The sequence below is a fragment of the Centruroides vittatus genome, unplaced genomic scaffold (genome assembly GCF_030686945.1).
Source record: "Centruroides vittatus isolate TY-2023 unplaced genomic scaffold, ASM3068694v2 contig_881, whole genome shotgun sequence".
NCBI classification, from domain to species: Eukaryota; Metazoa; Arthropoda; class Arachnida; order Scorpiones; family Buthidae; genus Centruroides; species Centruroides vittatus.
In genome coordinates this window covers 1,058-19,881 of record NW_027122573.1, presented here as the reverse complement: position 1 = coordinate 19,881, position 18,824 = coordinate 1,058, and the positions used below count along the sequence as shown (strand labels likewise).

Genomic DNA, 18,824 nt, shown 5'->3' with positions numbered 1-18,824 from the left:
ATTCAAGAGTGAGAGTCAAGGAAGATGACTTGGACACAAAACAGATAGCATTTTTCACTAAATATGTGCAGTTCAAACTATAAGGCATTGTTCAAAATCTGAGGTAAATTTTTGTAAACTTTAGCATTCTAATTCTGCTCATTCAAAACACAAGGTACCACTGTAGTTAAAGTATTGAATAGTGTCTATAGTACTACTATTAATTTTACATTAAATAACACAAGACATTCAAATAAAGTACTTTTAATATTTATAAAGTAACTTTATTTAAGTATCTTATAATAGAAAATAAGTAACAAATTAGAAAAAATTTAACTATACCAAATTTAATGCGTAATTTCACGTCAAGACTTGTTGTAAGAATTCCATAAGTTTCTTGAATGTTAAGAGCACAGTTAACTACTGTTCTCAATACAGATGGTATTTTCCTTTCTTTTTTTACTGGCCATAAACATAAAATAGCATCTCCTAGAAATTAATATGTAAAGCAATGAAAATTTTTCTGTAAGTATATTAATTTTTAACAGAATAAATTACTGCAGTAAAAAAAATAAATGATCACAATAACTTTAGCTGTTTGTGTAAAATTCTTTTTTATTGTAAATGTTTTAAACTCAGTTAATAAGCAATTTTCAGATATACACCTGAAAAAAGCCTATGAACTAGGTAGAAAGCATTTGTTTTTCTACAAAATTTAATAGATTGTAAAAATATTGTGCTCATTTTTTAAGTATTAAATTTGTTATTATTCAAATAAAAAAATTTTTTCCTATTATTATTCTTTTTAAAACTCTAATACACACATATTCACAAAACAAGTTTATTCTTCACAATCACACTTGGATCATGTTCAGAAAACTTTGTATCCTTGTTTATGTGTTTGATTTCTACATCAGATGGTTTAGTACTGTATTACTTTTCAGTTAGATATTTATACTATTATAAATATTATCTATTCTTTATATATTAATATAATAATATACCAAATTCTCTAAAGCAGTGATGAGCAATATTTTCTACATGTGAGCATCAAGGAAACTTTGTAGGCTGCTGATGGACTGCATACATTTTTTCTTATAAAGTGGCAGTCTGCCAAGTATCAACATACTCCACAATCACCAGCACACTAGGTTCTAAAATAATATATGCTAATGATATGCAAACTACTAATACATAGTTTATTCTTGTCTTTTCACAGATCGAATTTAGTCTAAATGGTTTCTGTGATGAATATCAGTTTAATTAATATTCCTAATGGCATGAGCCAGAAAACAGGAAAATAAAATTACATTGCCAAAGTCCTGGGAGCTGCATATTAGGAGTTTAGGCTATAGATTTCTCATGACTGCTCTAGTCTAAATAGCATCAATGAGTGTACAATTATAGCACAGATAGTATAAATAACATTGCAAAGCAAAAAAAATTCAATGTAAAAAGTGATTTTATTCATAAATTTGTTGTTTTAAAAAATATTAATGTACCTTACCTATGGCAGTAAATGTATGTATGGTACAACTATGAGCACTTGTCATAAAGAGTAAGAAATGTAGAATCATTTATAATTTGTAAAAAAACTTTTTATTAAACAAAGTACTTCACCTAATCTATGCTATATAACAATAATTGGTACACCGTAACAGCCATCTCAATATATGCCTGAAAATATCATTCTGCTGAAAATATGAAGGCAATAAATTTACATGCACTCTTCATGGGTCCTCCTTTTGCAGCACATATGTCAACAACTCATGGTATCAATGGAATGCTGGCCCATGCTTTTTGAAGTGCTGTCTTTAGCTGATCTTTTGTTCAGGATTTATGTTTTTGTACCTCTTTCTTGAGAACATGCATAGATGTTCAGACTGGATTTCAGTCAGACTCGCAATGATTGACATATCCAGACTGGACAACCCTATAAAATTCCTGAGGTTTTTTAACCTGTCAAGATTAATTCTCAGGTTCCCAGAGTGATACCAGTCTGAATGCCTTAAAGACTTGGCCATCCATTGTCTATCTTTGGATATTAAGAAACACAACATTCAAGTATTAGTGAGAAAAATTCTAAATTAATCAACAACCATTAATATTATCAGTTAAATTCAAGTCTGATTTCTCAGCATTATTTTATAGCAAAATATCTTTGCTATACAAATACACTCTCTTCTAATATAACTTACATATAAGACCAGTTTTTGAAATCGCCATTTTATACTCCTAAAATTATAATTCATCTGCACATATACTTCAAATTATGTAATTGTAAACACTTCAGTTTACTATCATACAGCAACTTAAACCGTAAACTAAAATCCTAAAATCCATTAGAAACATTTTTGTAGTTTAAGTTATATTTATCCAGTTGAAGTGATTATTAATTTATCATATAGTATTCCATAATGTTACAGTACTAAATTTAAAAGAATTTGACATCTTGAATAATAGGATGTGCAAATCTAATTTTTGATTCTTCTACATATTACCTAAACAAAGAATGTAATTTTATTTAATTTTCTATGTATAAAAAAAGTACATATAATACTTCATAATTATTTTTATTACAATATTATAAATTTGGCTGTATAATCCTAGTACTGTTTCTGCATAGTGATCATCCATTTCCAAACAGAACCAAGATTTGTTTCTAAAGACAATACACTACCAGTCCATAGCAGTGTGAAGCTCTGGAAGTGGATTGGAACCACACAAAAATGTAAAAAAATTTGTAAAATAATCTTATAAAACTATTAATGTTAAAAGGTAGAAATTTCATGTCCATAAAAGGACATGTTTGAATTGAATAAAAAGAGAGAGTACTTCTCATATTTTAATAATAGAATAATGTAAGTCCTAAGATCAACAATCTTCAATTGGGATCCAATTGACAGACAATTTTGACTCATCCAACAATCTAGGTTCCACTCTCTTTACACTTAGTAATGATTGACGACCAATTGGAAAGAGGAGATGAGTAAGAACAATCAATTGGAATGGTTGATCTGAGACCCAAAAAAAGTTATAAAAATCGGAATTTTCAAGGACATGGGGAGCTTCTCTCTATTGCTTCCTATTGTGCCACACTTTCCTTGAAAGAATTATCTTCATCTCCAACTCAAAACTGGACTAAACATCTCCTCTACAGACTTCATTACAATTATGCCCCGGACCATTGACTCCCAAAGAAACATCAAGGGATCTTCCTCTTAGGACTTTCTCTCTCAGTAAGAAAGGGAACCTGAAGATTTAGTCTCCACTGACAAATCGAAGAATATTGTTGTTGTAAGCTATATTTTTAAGTTACAATAAATCGGGATGAAATTTATGTAACTGGAGAGTTGGCTCTGTGCCTAATGCTCCACGTACAATTCAGAACTGCTCAGATACCCTGTTATTAAGTGCAGATCGGCAACATCACAGCAATTCATGCTTCTCATGGCACTATTACAAACAAAGATAACAATATTGCAGTGTGTAGTGCTACGCAACTGTGTATGAAAATTTACCTCTGCTGGTTATCTACCAATGGTATAGGAAGATACAAAATTCTGTAATGAGATTTCAATCTGTCTCTGGATAATGGACAAAGGTGCCACTGCAGATATTCATGTTCGTTCCACAATCAGACAGTCATCTCTCCAGATGATCTTGCTAGAGGGTCTAAAGTCTGCTCACTGTATGTGTACACCCTGACATATCCACTGCCACCAACACCACCTCACAAACAACTCAGAATGGTCCCAATAACAGGCAATTTGGTAAAATGGTCACCCTGCTTCTCTCAGCCCATGATGAGGTCATGTTCAAACTCCAACACCTGTGTATAATGTCATTGATTGCATCATATAGGCATGCCTGGTATTAAAACATCTCAAAATAAGTACATGAAAAATTCTGAACACTTTTTTATAGGATACTGGGTTATCAATTTTAAGGCAGTTTGATGGCATCACCTGGCATATAGCCAGACCACAACTGTATCATTTACTTGCCTATCTGAGACAGGCTATATACCAAATTTTGGAGTAATCAGACAATTCTGTAGATGTGTAACTTTTTGTCAATGCACGTAGTTTAAAGATCTAATTATTATATCACAATTGCATATATTTTCATATAAAAATTACAGGTAGGCCTCCTACAACGCGGTAGATATGTTCCTTGAAAATACCGCGTTGTGGGAAATCGCATTATAGGAGACACGAATTTAATACAAAAACTGGGATTCAGTTCTAAAAAGAGAAAAACTGCCTTTTATGGTGTAATATTTTCATCATTTTTTAAATTTATGTACATAAAAAGCTTAAATAAAATTCAACATCATATAAAAACTAAAAAGATTATGATTTCAAGTCAAAATCAAAAAGAAACATAATGTTATGCTCACAAATTCAGTCCTCATCGTCACTTATTACAGTTGTTCGAGAATGTTTGACTGGCCTTATTTGTGAGATCTTAAGATCTGTGCTTGTTTCATCAAGTTCCACTGCACTTATGTAATCCGTTGCAATTTTTCTGTTATATGAAAGATAATTTGTTTCTAAATACCCTAAACCGCGTTGTAAAAGTACTGCATTGTAAGAAAATTTCCGCGTTTTTCCAACCGTATTGGAGCGAAAACACGTTGTAAAGGTATCGCGTTGTAGGAGGCCTACCTGTATCCTAATTCTATTAGTCATAGCAAAAGTAAAAAAAATAAATTCAATTGAAATAAAAGTACATATTATTATAACTAAAAATTTGAAACAACTTAATTAAAACAAAAAATAAAACTATATAACGATGTTACAGACCTGCAAATTTAAATACATCTCCTTTGGCAGCAATTATTCCTAAAATTAAAAAATTTGCAAATTTATTTTAAATTGTAAACATTCAATTATTAATATTGAAATGAATTGATTTGTACAGTTAATTTTAATACAGTATTCCTTTAATATGATAGCAATTGATAAACTTTTACTAACAAAGTGCATAAATGAATAGTAGATACTTAATAATTTGTCTAGTTTCACTATTTAAACTACACAATTTTTTGGGAATATTTAGCTGATGTGTCATTTATTTTATATAAATATTATCATAATTCATCTATGCTTAATATGTTGGTATAGAATAATTCAGGTGTTTTTACAAGTTCTTATATGTTTTATTACATAAAACAATTTATGCAAAAAATAGCATTATAAATCAAAACAAATTTGTAAAGCAATTCAAAGACTGAAAAGATACAGTCACTTGTAAAACATTCTGATTTGCAGATTCTCTGAACAATACATGAATTGAGAAAACTACAAAACTGAATCAGACTTTAATATCTTTTTTCTTTTAAAATAGCAATAACAACATTTTTATTTAATAATCATTGTCATAATTATGTTTTTTAAAATAAATATAATAAAATTAAAAAGTTCTCTTATACAGTTAAGATGTTTAACAGCAAATAATCATTCATTTGTATAAAATTCAAAAAAAATTGAAAAGCACAAAATAGTGTCTTTACTTGTTCTTGTCCTTGTTAAACACCTCAGGAATTTAACAGTTCTTATATTTCTGTTTATACTTTAATGTATTACTGCATTAAATTTTCTTTTAAAATTAGTTAAATACTACAAATGTTCATAAAACAACTTACTAGCAACAACAGGGCCAATATAGTTATTCAATGTTTCTGTCAACTCTTCAATTCCAGTAGTTCCAATTTGTGTATATTTTTCAGTTAATGAAGTAAAGCCTAGATAGATATAACTAGTTAAGTAACGCTGTATCAGAGTGTAGTCGGAACGAAGCTGCTCGCACCTTTATTTTCTAGATCAGTGGTTCTTAATCTTTTTATATTCGCGGCCCACTAAATATTTTGTACTTTTTTTGACCCCCATTTTTTTCATAATAATTTATATTTGTTAAATTATGTATAATAAATTGATTTTTTTATTATTACTTTATTTTTTTTATATAATAAATGTAAATCATAACTTTATTATTTCATTATCAATTTAAATAACATTCAAACTTCACAATTAAACACGAAAACTCATTAATTTTTAACAACAAATAAGAAACATGTCAATAAATCAATCCAAAGTCGATGCTGAAACTTAACTAAAACACCCACAACTTGTGGTAAAGATTTTGCATATCTTTTGAAAAAATATTTAAATTTTTAAAGCCTACTACTAAGCCTACTATTTTTCCTAATTATTTTTAAAATTCCAAGCATTAATAGTTTCTTACACTGCTTTGGAATAAAAGAAGTAAATACTGCGGTGTAAGTAGCATATTTGCATTTATTTCTTCTGTACTAACAAAGTTGTATGTAGGAAGAAATAAGAAATAAATAAAAAAAACTAAATAGGAAAACATTATCTTTCTTATTTCATTTTTAAATACGATATTCATCAATTTTCTTTTTATTATATTCTGAAGGAAATTTTGCATAATTTGGCAGCCCCCAGCAAACTTCTTATGGACCCAGGGGTCTGTGGCCCCCCTGTTAAGAATGACTGTTCTAGATTATGAGGGAAAAAAGAAACAAAGAATCATTCATTCTCAACAATATATTTGATTTCTATTGGATCATTTAAAGGTACAGTACATGTATAAAGTCAGAATAAGCCATTAATTAATTGCTAACTCTAATTCTATGCCAACGTCTCATGAAATTCTGTCTATCACTATGGACCTTGGACTTACAGATTGACTTGTAGCGATCTTTATTGTAACTCTAAAAATACTGAATCAGTTATTTTTTTCACTCGACTCAATGTAACATAGGTAAGACCAATAGCTGTCTCTTTTTTCCCTATATCTATTTTAATTTTTGGATGAGTTAATCCCTGTGATTTATGTATAGTCATTAAGTATGCTAAGGTAAGGGGAAACTGTCTATGAGATTGCAATATACTGCCATTGTTCGAAAAGCGTGTTATGGGGATTATTGGAAACAGATCATCATAGATGAAAGGTCCCTGATAGCTATTGAATTCCACTAAAATAAACAGAGGAAGAGCTGGAGGGCAAGCATTAGGAGCATATATAATGTAGCACAGGGCTTCTTAAACTTTTTTTATTCACAACCCCATTTATGATTGCGATTTTTTCGCGACCTCCCCCCCCAAAAAAAATTTAAAATAAAGATATATAAATATTTTGCAATATACATATGAAATACAATGAAAATATACATATATATTGAAGATATATACAAATTTGCAAAAACAATAATAATGTACTACCACAGTTCACTCTTGTGTTACAATGGAACAGAAACAACTGAATACACTGAAAAGCAACAACACTACACTAGTTCACACTACAATCAGTGTTGCTGAATCGTTGTCTCGCTGCACCAGAAGTGACACAAAGTGCAACTCACGAAACCTACAACACAAAGCATGCCATTTTCAAACTCTCAAATTATTTTCAATATTTTGCATTAAAATCTCGTGACCCCAAGATTTTGCTAAGCGACCCCAAATGGGGTTGCGACCCATACTTTAAGAAGCCCTGATGTAGCGTATAGTTCTTAGTGAACCATTGACAAGACCTCCTTGCACCCATAAGTTGACTCTCGGCATGATTCTGGCATTAACTGACAGATTCGAATACTTGGAAAGATCAAGAGCTGTGTCATCTTTGGACGAAGGCGGGGCAATATCTGGAGTGTTTTCAGATGCTATATAAGCAAGAGGACATCCAGTTGACTGCAAGTAGTCTTCGTTGCTTTGTTTAAATTGCTCGTTTGTTAGATATAGTTCTACTGCCATTTGGAACTGATCAAGTTCATCTCTGGATAAATAGGCTCGATTTCTTGTTGTCAGAATGTTCAGATCTGTAAAGGAACTATCTGCGCTATTTTGTCTATGAGAATTACTAAGTTCAATGAACTTCTCAAAAGAATCAAATGCAAATGTAATGTAATGTCCCAACAAGGTAGGGACCCTGTTGGGACATTACATTGTAAAAAACACTCGATTAGAGAGGAGTATCTTTAACAGGAGGAAGCTGATGAAAATCACCAAACAAATAGATAAAGAATCCACCAAATGGCTCATCTTTCTCGGGGTTTATCTCCCTCAATCTTCTCTCGATCATGTAAAGCATTCTTGCACCAATCATTGACATTTCATCAATAATGATGAATTTGAGCGACTTCATCTCAATCTAGAATCTCTGTGTAGCCATTTAGAGATCAAAATTTTGTACTAACTATAGGAAGACAAAGGAGAGAATGGATCGTAAAGCCATCAATATTGATCGCTGGTGCTCCACGTTTTAAAAAAAAAACTTTTTAAAACTTATTATTTGTTGTGTTAGCAATAACATTTATCTTTCAAAATTACCGTTTTAACGCTTGTCATATTTTCCGACCACTAGATGACATTTCTACATGTGCGTGCAGGAAGTGATTAAAACTTGACTTTGTGCATTCCTTGTCAACATTATAACTCTAGAATGAGTTGACCGATCTTGATGAAATTTTCTAGGACGACTCATCATCATTCAAGGATGAACTGATTAAAATTTCAACTCTGAAAAATTAACCATACTGAAGAAAAACGCGATCTTCGTTTTGATCCCTATCTCCAGTTCTATAAAAATGGATCATTTTTGATAGTTGAAATTTTAATCAGTTCATCCTTGAGTGATATTGAGTCGTCCTAGAAAATTTCATGAAGATCGGTCAACTCATTCTAGAGTTATAATGTTGACAAGGAATGCATGAAGTCAAGTATTAGTCGTCACTTCGTTCCGACAATAATAAAAATAAATTTTTATATGAAATTTATTTACATGTTATTTGGTAACTATTATTAATGAAAAAAATATGATATATAAAATAAAATGTTATTGATCAAAACAATAAAACTTTTTGTAATCAATATTTTATTTCATATACTACTAGAACAGTTTAATTAAAAATAATCTTTTTAAATTTGAAGTTTTAGTTGAGTGTACTGTTGGGTTGTTCGGAAAGTCTGTAGCGATTTTTGATAGCCAACAGTTGAGACACCAATTGACGCAAAAATGATTAGAATTGTACAAACCAATGAATATTACGATAAATGACCTTGAGACGTGTCCGTTACAAAAAAACCGTTAAGATTAATCAAATAGCGTTTAATTTATCTCATTGCAAAAATGGATGCAAACAACGTGCATTATCGACACTTGTTTCTTTTCTTTTTCCGTAAAGGCAAAATGCTGTACAAACAGCAAAAAAAAATATGTGATGTTTATGATGGGAGTGCTGTATCAGAATCAACTGTTCGAAAGTGGTTTGCAAAATTTAAAACGAGTAATTTCAGCCTTGAAGATGCTCCTCGCTCAGGAAGACCTCCTGTTATTAAAGAGAACCAGATCAAAGCATTATTGTGTGAAGTGTGAAGTGCGATAGGAATACACAGACACGTGAATTCAATTAAAACAAATTTAATTTCGCGATAAACAATATATACAGATGAGTTCTTTTGGATTCCCTCGGTCCAATTTCTCTTACTGTCCGTTAGTAACAATAACCCAAGTAGCTTACCTTCTTGGAAACTACTTGCCCGACAATACTAATGAAACCCGCGTGATCCTTAACTAACTTAAACCTAGGGATAGAAAAGTATAGAGATAAGGAAATGAGAAGAATTGATAGGATAGTGGGGTACCCTTGTTCTCGCTGAACTCGATGCTGGCTGGTGCTCTATTCTGCGTGTCTCTGGGTTCGTCAATGTTTTAAATATCTTCTACTATAATTTCTTTTCGGTGTCTCTGATTCGAAAATCCAGATCCTCACCTCACGGCTCTCCATTCGGCCCTCGTAGAATTCCGTCTCACGAGCTCGCCATTTTCGTCCGTGCTTCTTCGTGTCTGGCCGGGGAAAAAAAAGTGACCCTTCGTGACCCAGATTTGACTCGTCCTCCACTCGAACTCTTTGTTCCACACGGCCCCCTGGTGGGTGGGGAGTGGGAGGCCCCCGTTCTCAGAAGCCAGAACAATGAACAAAGGAAGTTAGAAAGAAGGGTTAAGAAAAAGAGAAAATTATTAAAACTAATTAAATCTAAAATACATATGTACAAAAATATGGCGTACAGCCACAATTGGATGAAAACCTTCATTACACAACTCGAGAGATTGCAGACATAGTGAAGTCATCAAACAGTACTGTATTTCAACATCTAAAGAAGCTCGGATACATGAATCGTTACAACATTTGGATACCTCACGACTTAATGGAAAAAAACTTACTGAATCGTATCTCAATTTGTAATTCTCTTGAAAGACGAAATGAAAATGACCCTTTTCTAAAGCGTTTAGTGACAGGTGATGAAAAGTGGATCATTTATAACAACATCAGCCGAAAACGATCCTGGGGTAAGAAAAATGAATCACCGTTAAAAACTCCAAAGGCCGGTCTTCATCTAAAGAAGGTCATGCTCACTGTCTGGTAAGATTGGAAATGAATCCTGTACTACAAGCTGCTTCCACAGAATCAAACAATTGATTCTGATAAGTATTGTTCCCAATTGGATAAGCTGAACATGGCAATTAGAGAAAAACGTCCGGAACTGGCCAATAGAAAAGGCATTGTGTTTCACCAAGATAATGCCAGACCTCACACGTCTTTATGAACACACCAAAAATTATTGGAACTAGGCTGGGATGTTTTACCTCACCCCCCTTACTCACCCGACCTTGGCCCGTCTGACTACCATTTGTTCCGTTCTCTACAAAATTCCCTTCATGATAAAAACTTTGATAGTTTGGAAGCTTGCAAAAACCACGTGGATCAGTTTTTCATGGGAAAAACTAGAAAGTTCTACAAAGAGGGTATCATGAAGCTCCCCCATAGATGGCAACATGTCATTAAAAACAATGGCGCATACATAATGGAATAAAAGTATATTTTTAGTTTTAAAACAATTTCTTTTATTTCTCTTAAAAATTTCTACGAACTTTCCGAACAACCCAATACTTGTGCTTTTTCTTTTATTTTATAATTACAGTAGATTCTTCCACATCAGGCCCTCCCATACCTGGACTGATCAAAGGCAACCAAAAATTTTCAAAAATATTGTACACTACTCTGAATCTTACCTCTCCACACTAACATTTAAAATATTTTTATTAAGGTTATCTTGAAGTTTATAGAAGAGCACAGTGCATCAATCACCACTGATGTGATAATGATGAAGCACTGGCATGATTTAGCAGCTTATCAACAAATTGAGAGGAACAAAACAAACAACTTTAACACAATACTTTCTAAATTGATTATAATTTTAATTGTCAAAAATAAGCATCAAAATCAAAATAAACATTTTTTTATACATACAATAAGCTTGTATGTTACAGCATTATTTAAAAATTATTACTCTCTCTTATCCAGATTTTTCTAATATCCAGATACTCCTGCCCACATTAGTTTGGATATCGGAGAGCCTGGTATCATGGTTTCATATTATGAATATTGCCGTGACTCACTTCTCCCACCGTGGCATTCCTGGTCCAGTGGTCAGCATGGTCACCTATCAAACGGGAGATTTCCGGTTCAAGCCCCCTTGCTGTGATTCTTTTTTGGGGTATACGTTTGCCCGGGCTCAGAACAAATGTAAATCCGTATTATTTACATATGGAAACCCCTGTCCTCACGCGGATATAAGCGCGAGCGCTCAGGTTGAGCAGAATTATTTTCATCTGTCAGTGGTTGTACTTTTATCGAAGTGAATAAACACCTCTTTGAAATCCTCACGTCTGATTATCATTCGTCTACGCGACATTTTGGTGGAGGCGCCGAGTAACATCGTGGAGATACCATCCGGTTCCCGCCGAAGTCTTCGTCTTCAAGGGTTGCCACCCGAATACGGGCCGTATTCTCCTCCTGGACGTACGCTGCAGAAACCAATGGCCCAAGACCGTGACAAGACATCTGTTGTCACCGCTGTCCCCTCTGTGATACAGCACTGTAGGAATCCGTCTATGTTTGCTGGTGACACTACTGATGACCCAGCAGAATGGCTGAGGGAATACGATCGAATAGCGATATTTAACCGCTGGGACGACATGGCATGCCTCGCCAATGCCTACTTTTTCCTAACCGGTATGGCTCGACAGTGGTATGAAAACAATGAGGCGGGTCTTGGCTCATGGCAACAATTTAAGACCGAAATCCAGAAGGTATTTGGAGATGACCGGCAGCAGTCCCGGCGAGCAGAGGAACTGTTAAAACGCAGGGCGCAGAAGCATGGGGAGAATACGCAGTCATACATACAGGATGTATTACGTTTGTGCAACAAAGTGAATCCGAATATGAAGAAAGCCGATAAGGTGTCTCATTTAATGAAAGGCGTTGCTGAAGACATGTATCAGGCCTTGCTGACAAAAGAGCTCACCAACACGACCGAGTTCATCACCTGGTGTCACTACATCGAGGAAATGCGACATTTCCATTGCAGGCGTCCGGGACACGTTGTGCGTTATTGCCGAAAGAGGAGGCAACTGTTCGATGCTTATCGCACTAATAGAGAGACACAGGCTGAGCAGCAGTCCTGCCGATCCTTCCCCGAAGACTATGCTCGCCCATCAGGGTCTCAAAGTTTTTCGCCGTATGCTGGGGAAGAAAGAGAACACTCGCCAACTCGCCGACGCCTTAGATCGCCATCCCGATACCGCCGTCTTAGTCGATCTCCCCGTCGCAGAGCAGAGGAAAACTAAGCGATGCGACCTTTCTTGGGGGTGAGGCCGCTTACGAAGAAAATCCTCCTTCGATGACTGTTGCCCGGATGACCAGGAATTTCGTAGACATTAGTATCGATAATCAACCTGTACATGCCCTCTTCAATTCGGGAGCGTTTTTTTCTGTACTTGCTGAGGCCTATCGTCGGCAACTGCGGAAGACCATGTTCACTGATGTAAAGGATGTCATCCTGAAGGTGGCAGATGGAAATTTCGTACATCCAGCTGGAAAATGTGTAGCGCGAATCAGTATAAATGGGAGGTACCAACCATTTGAGTTTGTAGTCTTGCAGCATTGTAGTCATAATGTTATCCTCGGGTGGGATTTCTTGGAAGCCTCTCAAGCCGTGATAGACTGTGGGCGTTCTGCCCTCCTCTTGGAGGACGACCTTCCAACAAAGGGGATAGAAACAGAAACGCTAGCCGAACCCTTCCGCTTATGCACTTTAGAGGATTGGTTCATCCCTCCATACTCTTTACTGAGAATAACTGTTTCATGCCCAGCAGCTCCCTGTTCATTCGAAGCAGTGGTAGAGGGCAACAAATGCTTACTTCTAGAGAAAGAAGTGGCTACCCCCTCTTCTATTATCCGACTGACAGAAGGCAAGAAAGCATTATGGGTTGCCAATGGTACTTGCAAGCCTAAAACCATTCCAAAAGGCATATGTGTCGGTGTAGCAGAGCGATTACAGGAGAATAGTCTAACTGCCATTGACGAATGTGCGCCGCCAGAGCCTATAATGATGACCCCCACTACGAGTCCGCAGGCAGAAGTCCAGCATGAGTGGATTGTGTCGACTGCCTTGACCCCAACCCAACAAATGCAACTTCGGGACGTTCTTCGTCACTTTTCTGCGACCTTTAAGTTTGGTGGCAACAAGAGAGGCACTGCGAAGATCAAGGTCAAACACCGTATTAACACCGAAGATCACCCACCGACCAGTCAAAGAGCTTATCGAGTGTCCCCCACTGAACGTCGAATTATCCAGGAGGAAGTTCAAAAGATGCTGAGGGATAATGTAATTCAGCCATCTGAGAGCCCATGGTCATCACCGGTTGTCCTTGTGAGGAAGAAAGATGGAAGCTGGCGTTTTTGCGTCGACTACAGGTGACTGAATAAGATCACCAAAAAGGATGTCTACCCTTTGCCACGCATAGACGACACCCTCGATTGCTTACGAGGAGCCAATTTTTTTTCCTCGATGGACCTTTACTCAGAGTATTGGCAAATTGAGGTCGACGAACGGGATTGAGAGAAAACCGCCTTCATTACACCAGAGGGGTTATATGAATTCAAAGTCATGCCCTTCGGTTTATGCAATGCGCCAGCGACGTTTGAGAGAATGATGGATAACTTGTTACGCCATCTGAAGTGGACTATGTGCTTATGTTATCTCAACGATATAGTCGTGTTTTCCGAAACCTTTGATGATCATCTGTTGCGGTTAACAGCCGTTCTAAGCTGCATACAGGATGCAGGCCTTCAACTGAACCCGAAAAAGTGTGTCTTTGGTGCTAACCAGATAAAGATCCTTGGACACCTAATATCAAGAGAGGGGATACGACCTGACCCCGAAAAATTACGAGCGGTCACCGATTTCCCTACCCCGGGTAATACGCACGACGTAAGAAGTTTCCTGGGCCTCTGTTCCTATTACCGCCGCTTTATTAAAAACTTTTGCTGTAAAGCTCAGCCATTACAGCAGCTGTTAAAGAGGGAGTCCACGTTCAAGTGGGGTCAACGAGAAGCTGATTCCTTTGCCACCTTAATAAAGGGCACTCACTTCTGACCCTGTCTTAGGATTGTACGATGAGAATGCGCCAACAGAACTCCACACAGATGCCAGTGGTTACAGGATTGGGGGTATCCTAGTTCAAATGCAAGATGGCAAAGAGAAGGTAATCGCTTATGCGTCCCGGACACTTACCAAGGCAGAGAAAAATTATTCGACGACAGAAAGGGAGTGTCTCGCAGTGATATGGGCAATCCACAAATTCCGGCCATATCTCTTTGGTAAACCATTTGTGGTGATGACAGATCATCACACATTATGCTGGTTAGCTGGACTGAAGGATCCCTCTGGAAGGCTCGCTAGATGGGCCTTACATCTTCAAGAGTATGACGTTTCCATCTGTTATAAAAGTGGAAATAAACATAAAGATGCAGACTGCCTTTCGAGGAATCCCATAGATGTCGACACTTCTATGGCGGCTGGCTTAGTTGCCACACTTACGAATGTCGCCGCCAATCAGAGGAAGGACCCACAGTTGACAGCAGTAATTCGTGCTCTCGAACGAGCTGAGCCTGTCAAAGATGACTTTGAACTTATCAATGGCGTTCTGTGTAAGAAAAATTACGACCCGGCTGAAAAGAGATGGTTACCGGTGATCCCCAAACACTTGCACCTGACTATTCTACAACATTTCCATGACGCCCCTACGGCTGGTCACTTGAGGGTCGCTAAAACTTATGACAAAATCCGAAAACGCTTCTTTTGGCCGAGGCTATACTGTACAGTAAAGCATTACGTCTCCCATTGTCGAGAATGCCAGAGAAGGAAACAGGTACCACAGGTACTGGCCGCCTTATTTCCATCCCACCAGCGTTAGCGCCCTTTCATCGAATTGGTATGGATTTACTTGGTCCGCTCCCGAAATCACTCAAAGGTAATAAATGGATTGTGGTCTGCACCGACTATTTCACACGATATGCTGTCACCAAGGCTGTGCCGACAGCTGAGACCCGAGAAATAGCTAGATTCCTTGTTGATGAAATCCTGTTGAAGCATGGGGCCCCAAGAGTACTCATCACCGACAGAGGAACAGTTTTCCAATCTAGGCTTGTGTTGGAACTTATGCGGTGCTGCCAAGTAACACACAGTATGACGACCGCATACCATCCGCAGACCAACGGCTTAACCGAACGCTTCAACAAGACATTAACTGATATGATGTCGATGTATGTTGGTGTTGAGCAGAAAGACTGGGACTCAGTGTTGCCCTTCGTCACTTTCGCATATAATACTGCAAAGCAGGACGTTACTGGATTCACTCCATTCTATTTACTCCACAGACGTGGAGCCGAGACAACAATGGACACGTTATTCCCATATCAAGCCAACGATCAACCCAACGATTACCTGGAGCATTTAGTCACAACGGCTGAGGAGTCGCGACAATTAGCTCACGTACGTACATTGATGGCCCAGCAGAAAGATCGAGGACGATATGACGCTGCCCATCGGCCCGTATCTTATCACCCTGGTGATCTTGTGTGGATATTTACACCAGTGCGCAAGGTGGGTCTGTCCGAAAAGCTCCTTAAGCGGTACTTTGGCCCATACAAAGTCCTTCGTCGCTTGTCTGATGTAACCTATGAAGTCGAGGACTTCGACCCCGCGTCCAAGAGAAGGAAGCCGAAGGATACTATCCACGTCCTTCGCATGAAACCGTATTGTGATCCCAAGATGCAGGACCCTGCTTCTATCTGTGACGTCAACAGCGCTGCTGTTCGTGAAAACCGACGCCGGTGAATCGGATGCGCCAAGGAAAGAACTCCAAGCACAACGTTGGATGGGCCGATGACTCGTGCCAGAGCTGTAAGAAGTGCCTAAACGACAGTGAGGCGCTGTCTTCTTGACGAAGGGGCATAATACCGCGACTCACTTCTCCCACCGTGGCATTCCTGGTCCAGTGGTCAGCATGGTCGCCTATCAAACGGGAGATTTCCGGTTCAAGCCCCCTTGCTGTGATTCTTTTTTGGGGTATACGTTCGCCCGGGCTCAGAACAAATGTAAATCTGTATCATTTACATATGGAAACCCGTCCTCATGCGGATATAAGCGCGAGCGCTCAGGTTGAGCAGAGTTATTTTCATCTGTCAGTGGTTGTACATTTATCGAAGTGAATAAACACCTCTTTGAAATCCTCACGTCTGATTATCATTCGTCTACGCAACAATATGTTATGTCCATATGTTTATTTAAAGAAAACAATATTTTCAAAAACACTACACATATGCCACCTTATAAAATGCAGCCGTGTTTATTCGAGTACGAACGTTTTCGGTCGTGTTAAACAACCTTCTTCAGGAAAATATCCAAAAAAGAAAAAGAAAAAATGAAAAAGAAACTTGTTCGCTTTTGCAAATTTTCGATGTGTTCGATTTTTTCTTTTTTTCTTTTTCTTTTTTGGATATTTTCCTGAAGAAGGTCGTTTAACATGACCGAAAACGTTCGTACCGAATAAACACGGCTGCATTTTATAAGGTGGCATATGTGTAGTGTTTTAATACGATATGCAGTCTACGACGAGTCAATATTTTCAATTCTATTAGATTGCTTAGACCAGTGTTTCTCAAACTTTTTGGACCGAGACCCCCGATCTGCACTTAAAAATTTTAAAGGACCCCCGAAGAATGAGTATGTGTCGAAAAACATCCCGGAGGGAGGGGGTTAAGCTCATATTTAAATATTTATATTCTTTTTATTATTTATGTGTGCCATTTATTTAAGTAAAAATTATTTTATATAGCTTTTATTTCTATTAATTCTAAACATGAATCCATAGTAAATTTATAAAATATTTGAAAAAATTTGATCTAGAATCAATTTTTCAGCGACCGCCCAAATATTTTTCACGACCCCCTTGGGAGTCGCGACCCCCACTTTGAGAATCACTGGCTTAGACCATGTACTGTACAATTAACATATATGGACCATACAATTGGTATGGACATCGCTTATTCTTATATTCATTATGCTCTTATACTCATTTGAAGGATAATGATATAGGTCAGCATTAAGTGGATTTATTTAAAATTTTGTGCAATAATATTGTGCACTTCACAGCTACAAATTATCTAATAGTCCTATAAAGATAAAATTGAAAAAAAAACAAAACAAAATAATATAGTAATTAGTTTTGTTAAAGACAAAATCTTTAAACTATAATTCTTAAAGAAATAATAGCAAACACACTCAATGATCCACTGGATTATCATGCTATTTTAAGACTGATTTTAATAATTAAATAAACAGTAATTTAACTAAAGGTTAGGCCATCATCTTTTGTCAAAGTACTTTAATAATTGAAGTTTAATAAAATAGTTTAATAATTATAAATTAATTAATTTTAATTTAGAAAGTTCTGGAAGAAAAGAATAGGGCCAGGACAGGACTCAAATCCTCAACTCCTGCTTACTGTGATGATGATGTGCTACCAGTTATACTATCCAGAGCTCTGTTCAATCTTCATCTCTAGAACTATTAATAATTTAGGTACCATGTTGGTGCTGTGACACCTGATATGTAGTATGGTTATACATAAATTATTAATAGTTCTGGAGGCAGAGATTGGGTGGTATAACTGGCAATACATCCACGTGGTAAGTTAAAGTTGTGGGTTTGAATCCCACTCTTGGTCAATTCTTTTCTTCTAGGACTTTCTAAACTAAAATTTAAAAATTTATTTATTTATAATTATTAAGTTTATCAAAAAATGGTGGCCTAACTGCCTACCTCTAGTCAAATTACTGTTCTGTTTATTTAATAAATAAAATTAGTCTGATAATCTGATAGATCATTTGAATTTAACTGAAAATCAAGTTAGTGGATGTTTTATATATATATGTTACAGTCAAAACCCGTTTTTAGTTAGAACGCATTTTAACTAGTTGAAACTAGTTTATACTGGATGTCTTTGTTAAAACCCATTTTGTCTAGTTAAAACTAGTTTTAACTCAAATTCATTTTCGACTAGCAGTAAATTCTAGTTTTAACTAGACAAAACCCGTTTTGTCTGATTAATTTACTGCTGTACATGTTTTGACTTTAGATAAAACTAGTTTTAACTTTTAACATTAGTTAAAACTAATTTTAGCTACATAAATATATTTGGGGGAAATAAAGTTATGTATAGTGATTCGGAGGAAGATGCCTAACATTTTGCTTATGAAGGAAATTATAATGATAATTTGGGTTTTGGAGGCCTCTAACAAAAATATCATATTCTTGAGCATGTTTTTCAAATAAAACTTTGGAGTATATGAAAAATAATTGTATATTGTGTTTGCAATGACGACTTTTTTACTGTCTAGCATTTTAGGC

General features: G+C 36.2%; 1 protein-coding gene and 1 long non-coding RNA gene across 2 annotated transcripts; one reads left to right on the top strand and one right to left on the bottom strand.

Annotated features, from left to right (window-relative positions):
* Positions 1–296: 296 nt before the first annotated feature.
* LOC136983367 (uncharacterized) lies at positions 297–18,158 on the bottom strand. The gene is made up of 4 exons (XR_010882037.1): positions 18,042–18,158; positions 5,630–5,728; positions 4,788–4,826; positions 297–468 (listed from the first exon to the last, which is right to left on the bottom strand). It is a non-coding gene; the product is annotated as an uncharacterized lncRNA (long non-coding RNA).
* Positions 11,799–12,696, top strand: LOC136983366 (uncharacterized). Its single transcript, XM_067280083.1, has one exon. It carries the CDS (start codon positions 11,887–11,889, stop codon positions 12,694–12,696), a length of 810 nt encoding a protein of 269 aa, XP_067136184.1. The 5' UTR covers positions 11,799–11,886.
* Positions 18,159–18,824: the final 666 nt, after the last annotated feature.

Coding starts and splice junctions, on each gene's coding strand:
- LOC136983366 (XM_067280083.1), top strand. CDS start 11,887: ATGGCCCAAGACCGTGACAAGACATCTGTTGTCACCGCTGTCCCCTCT.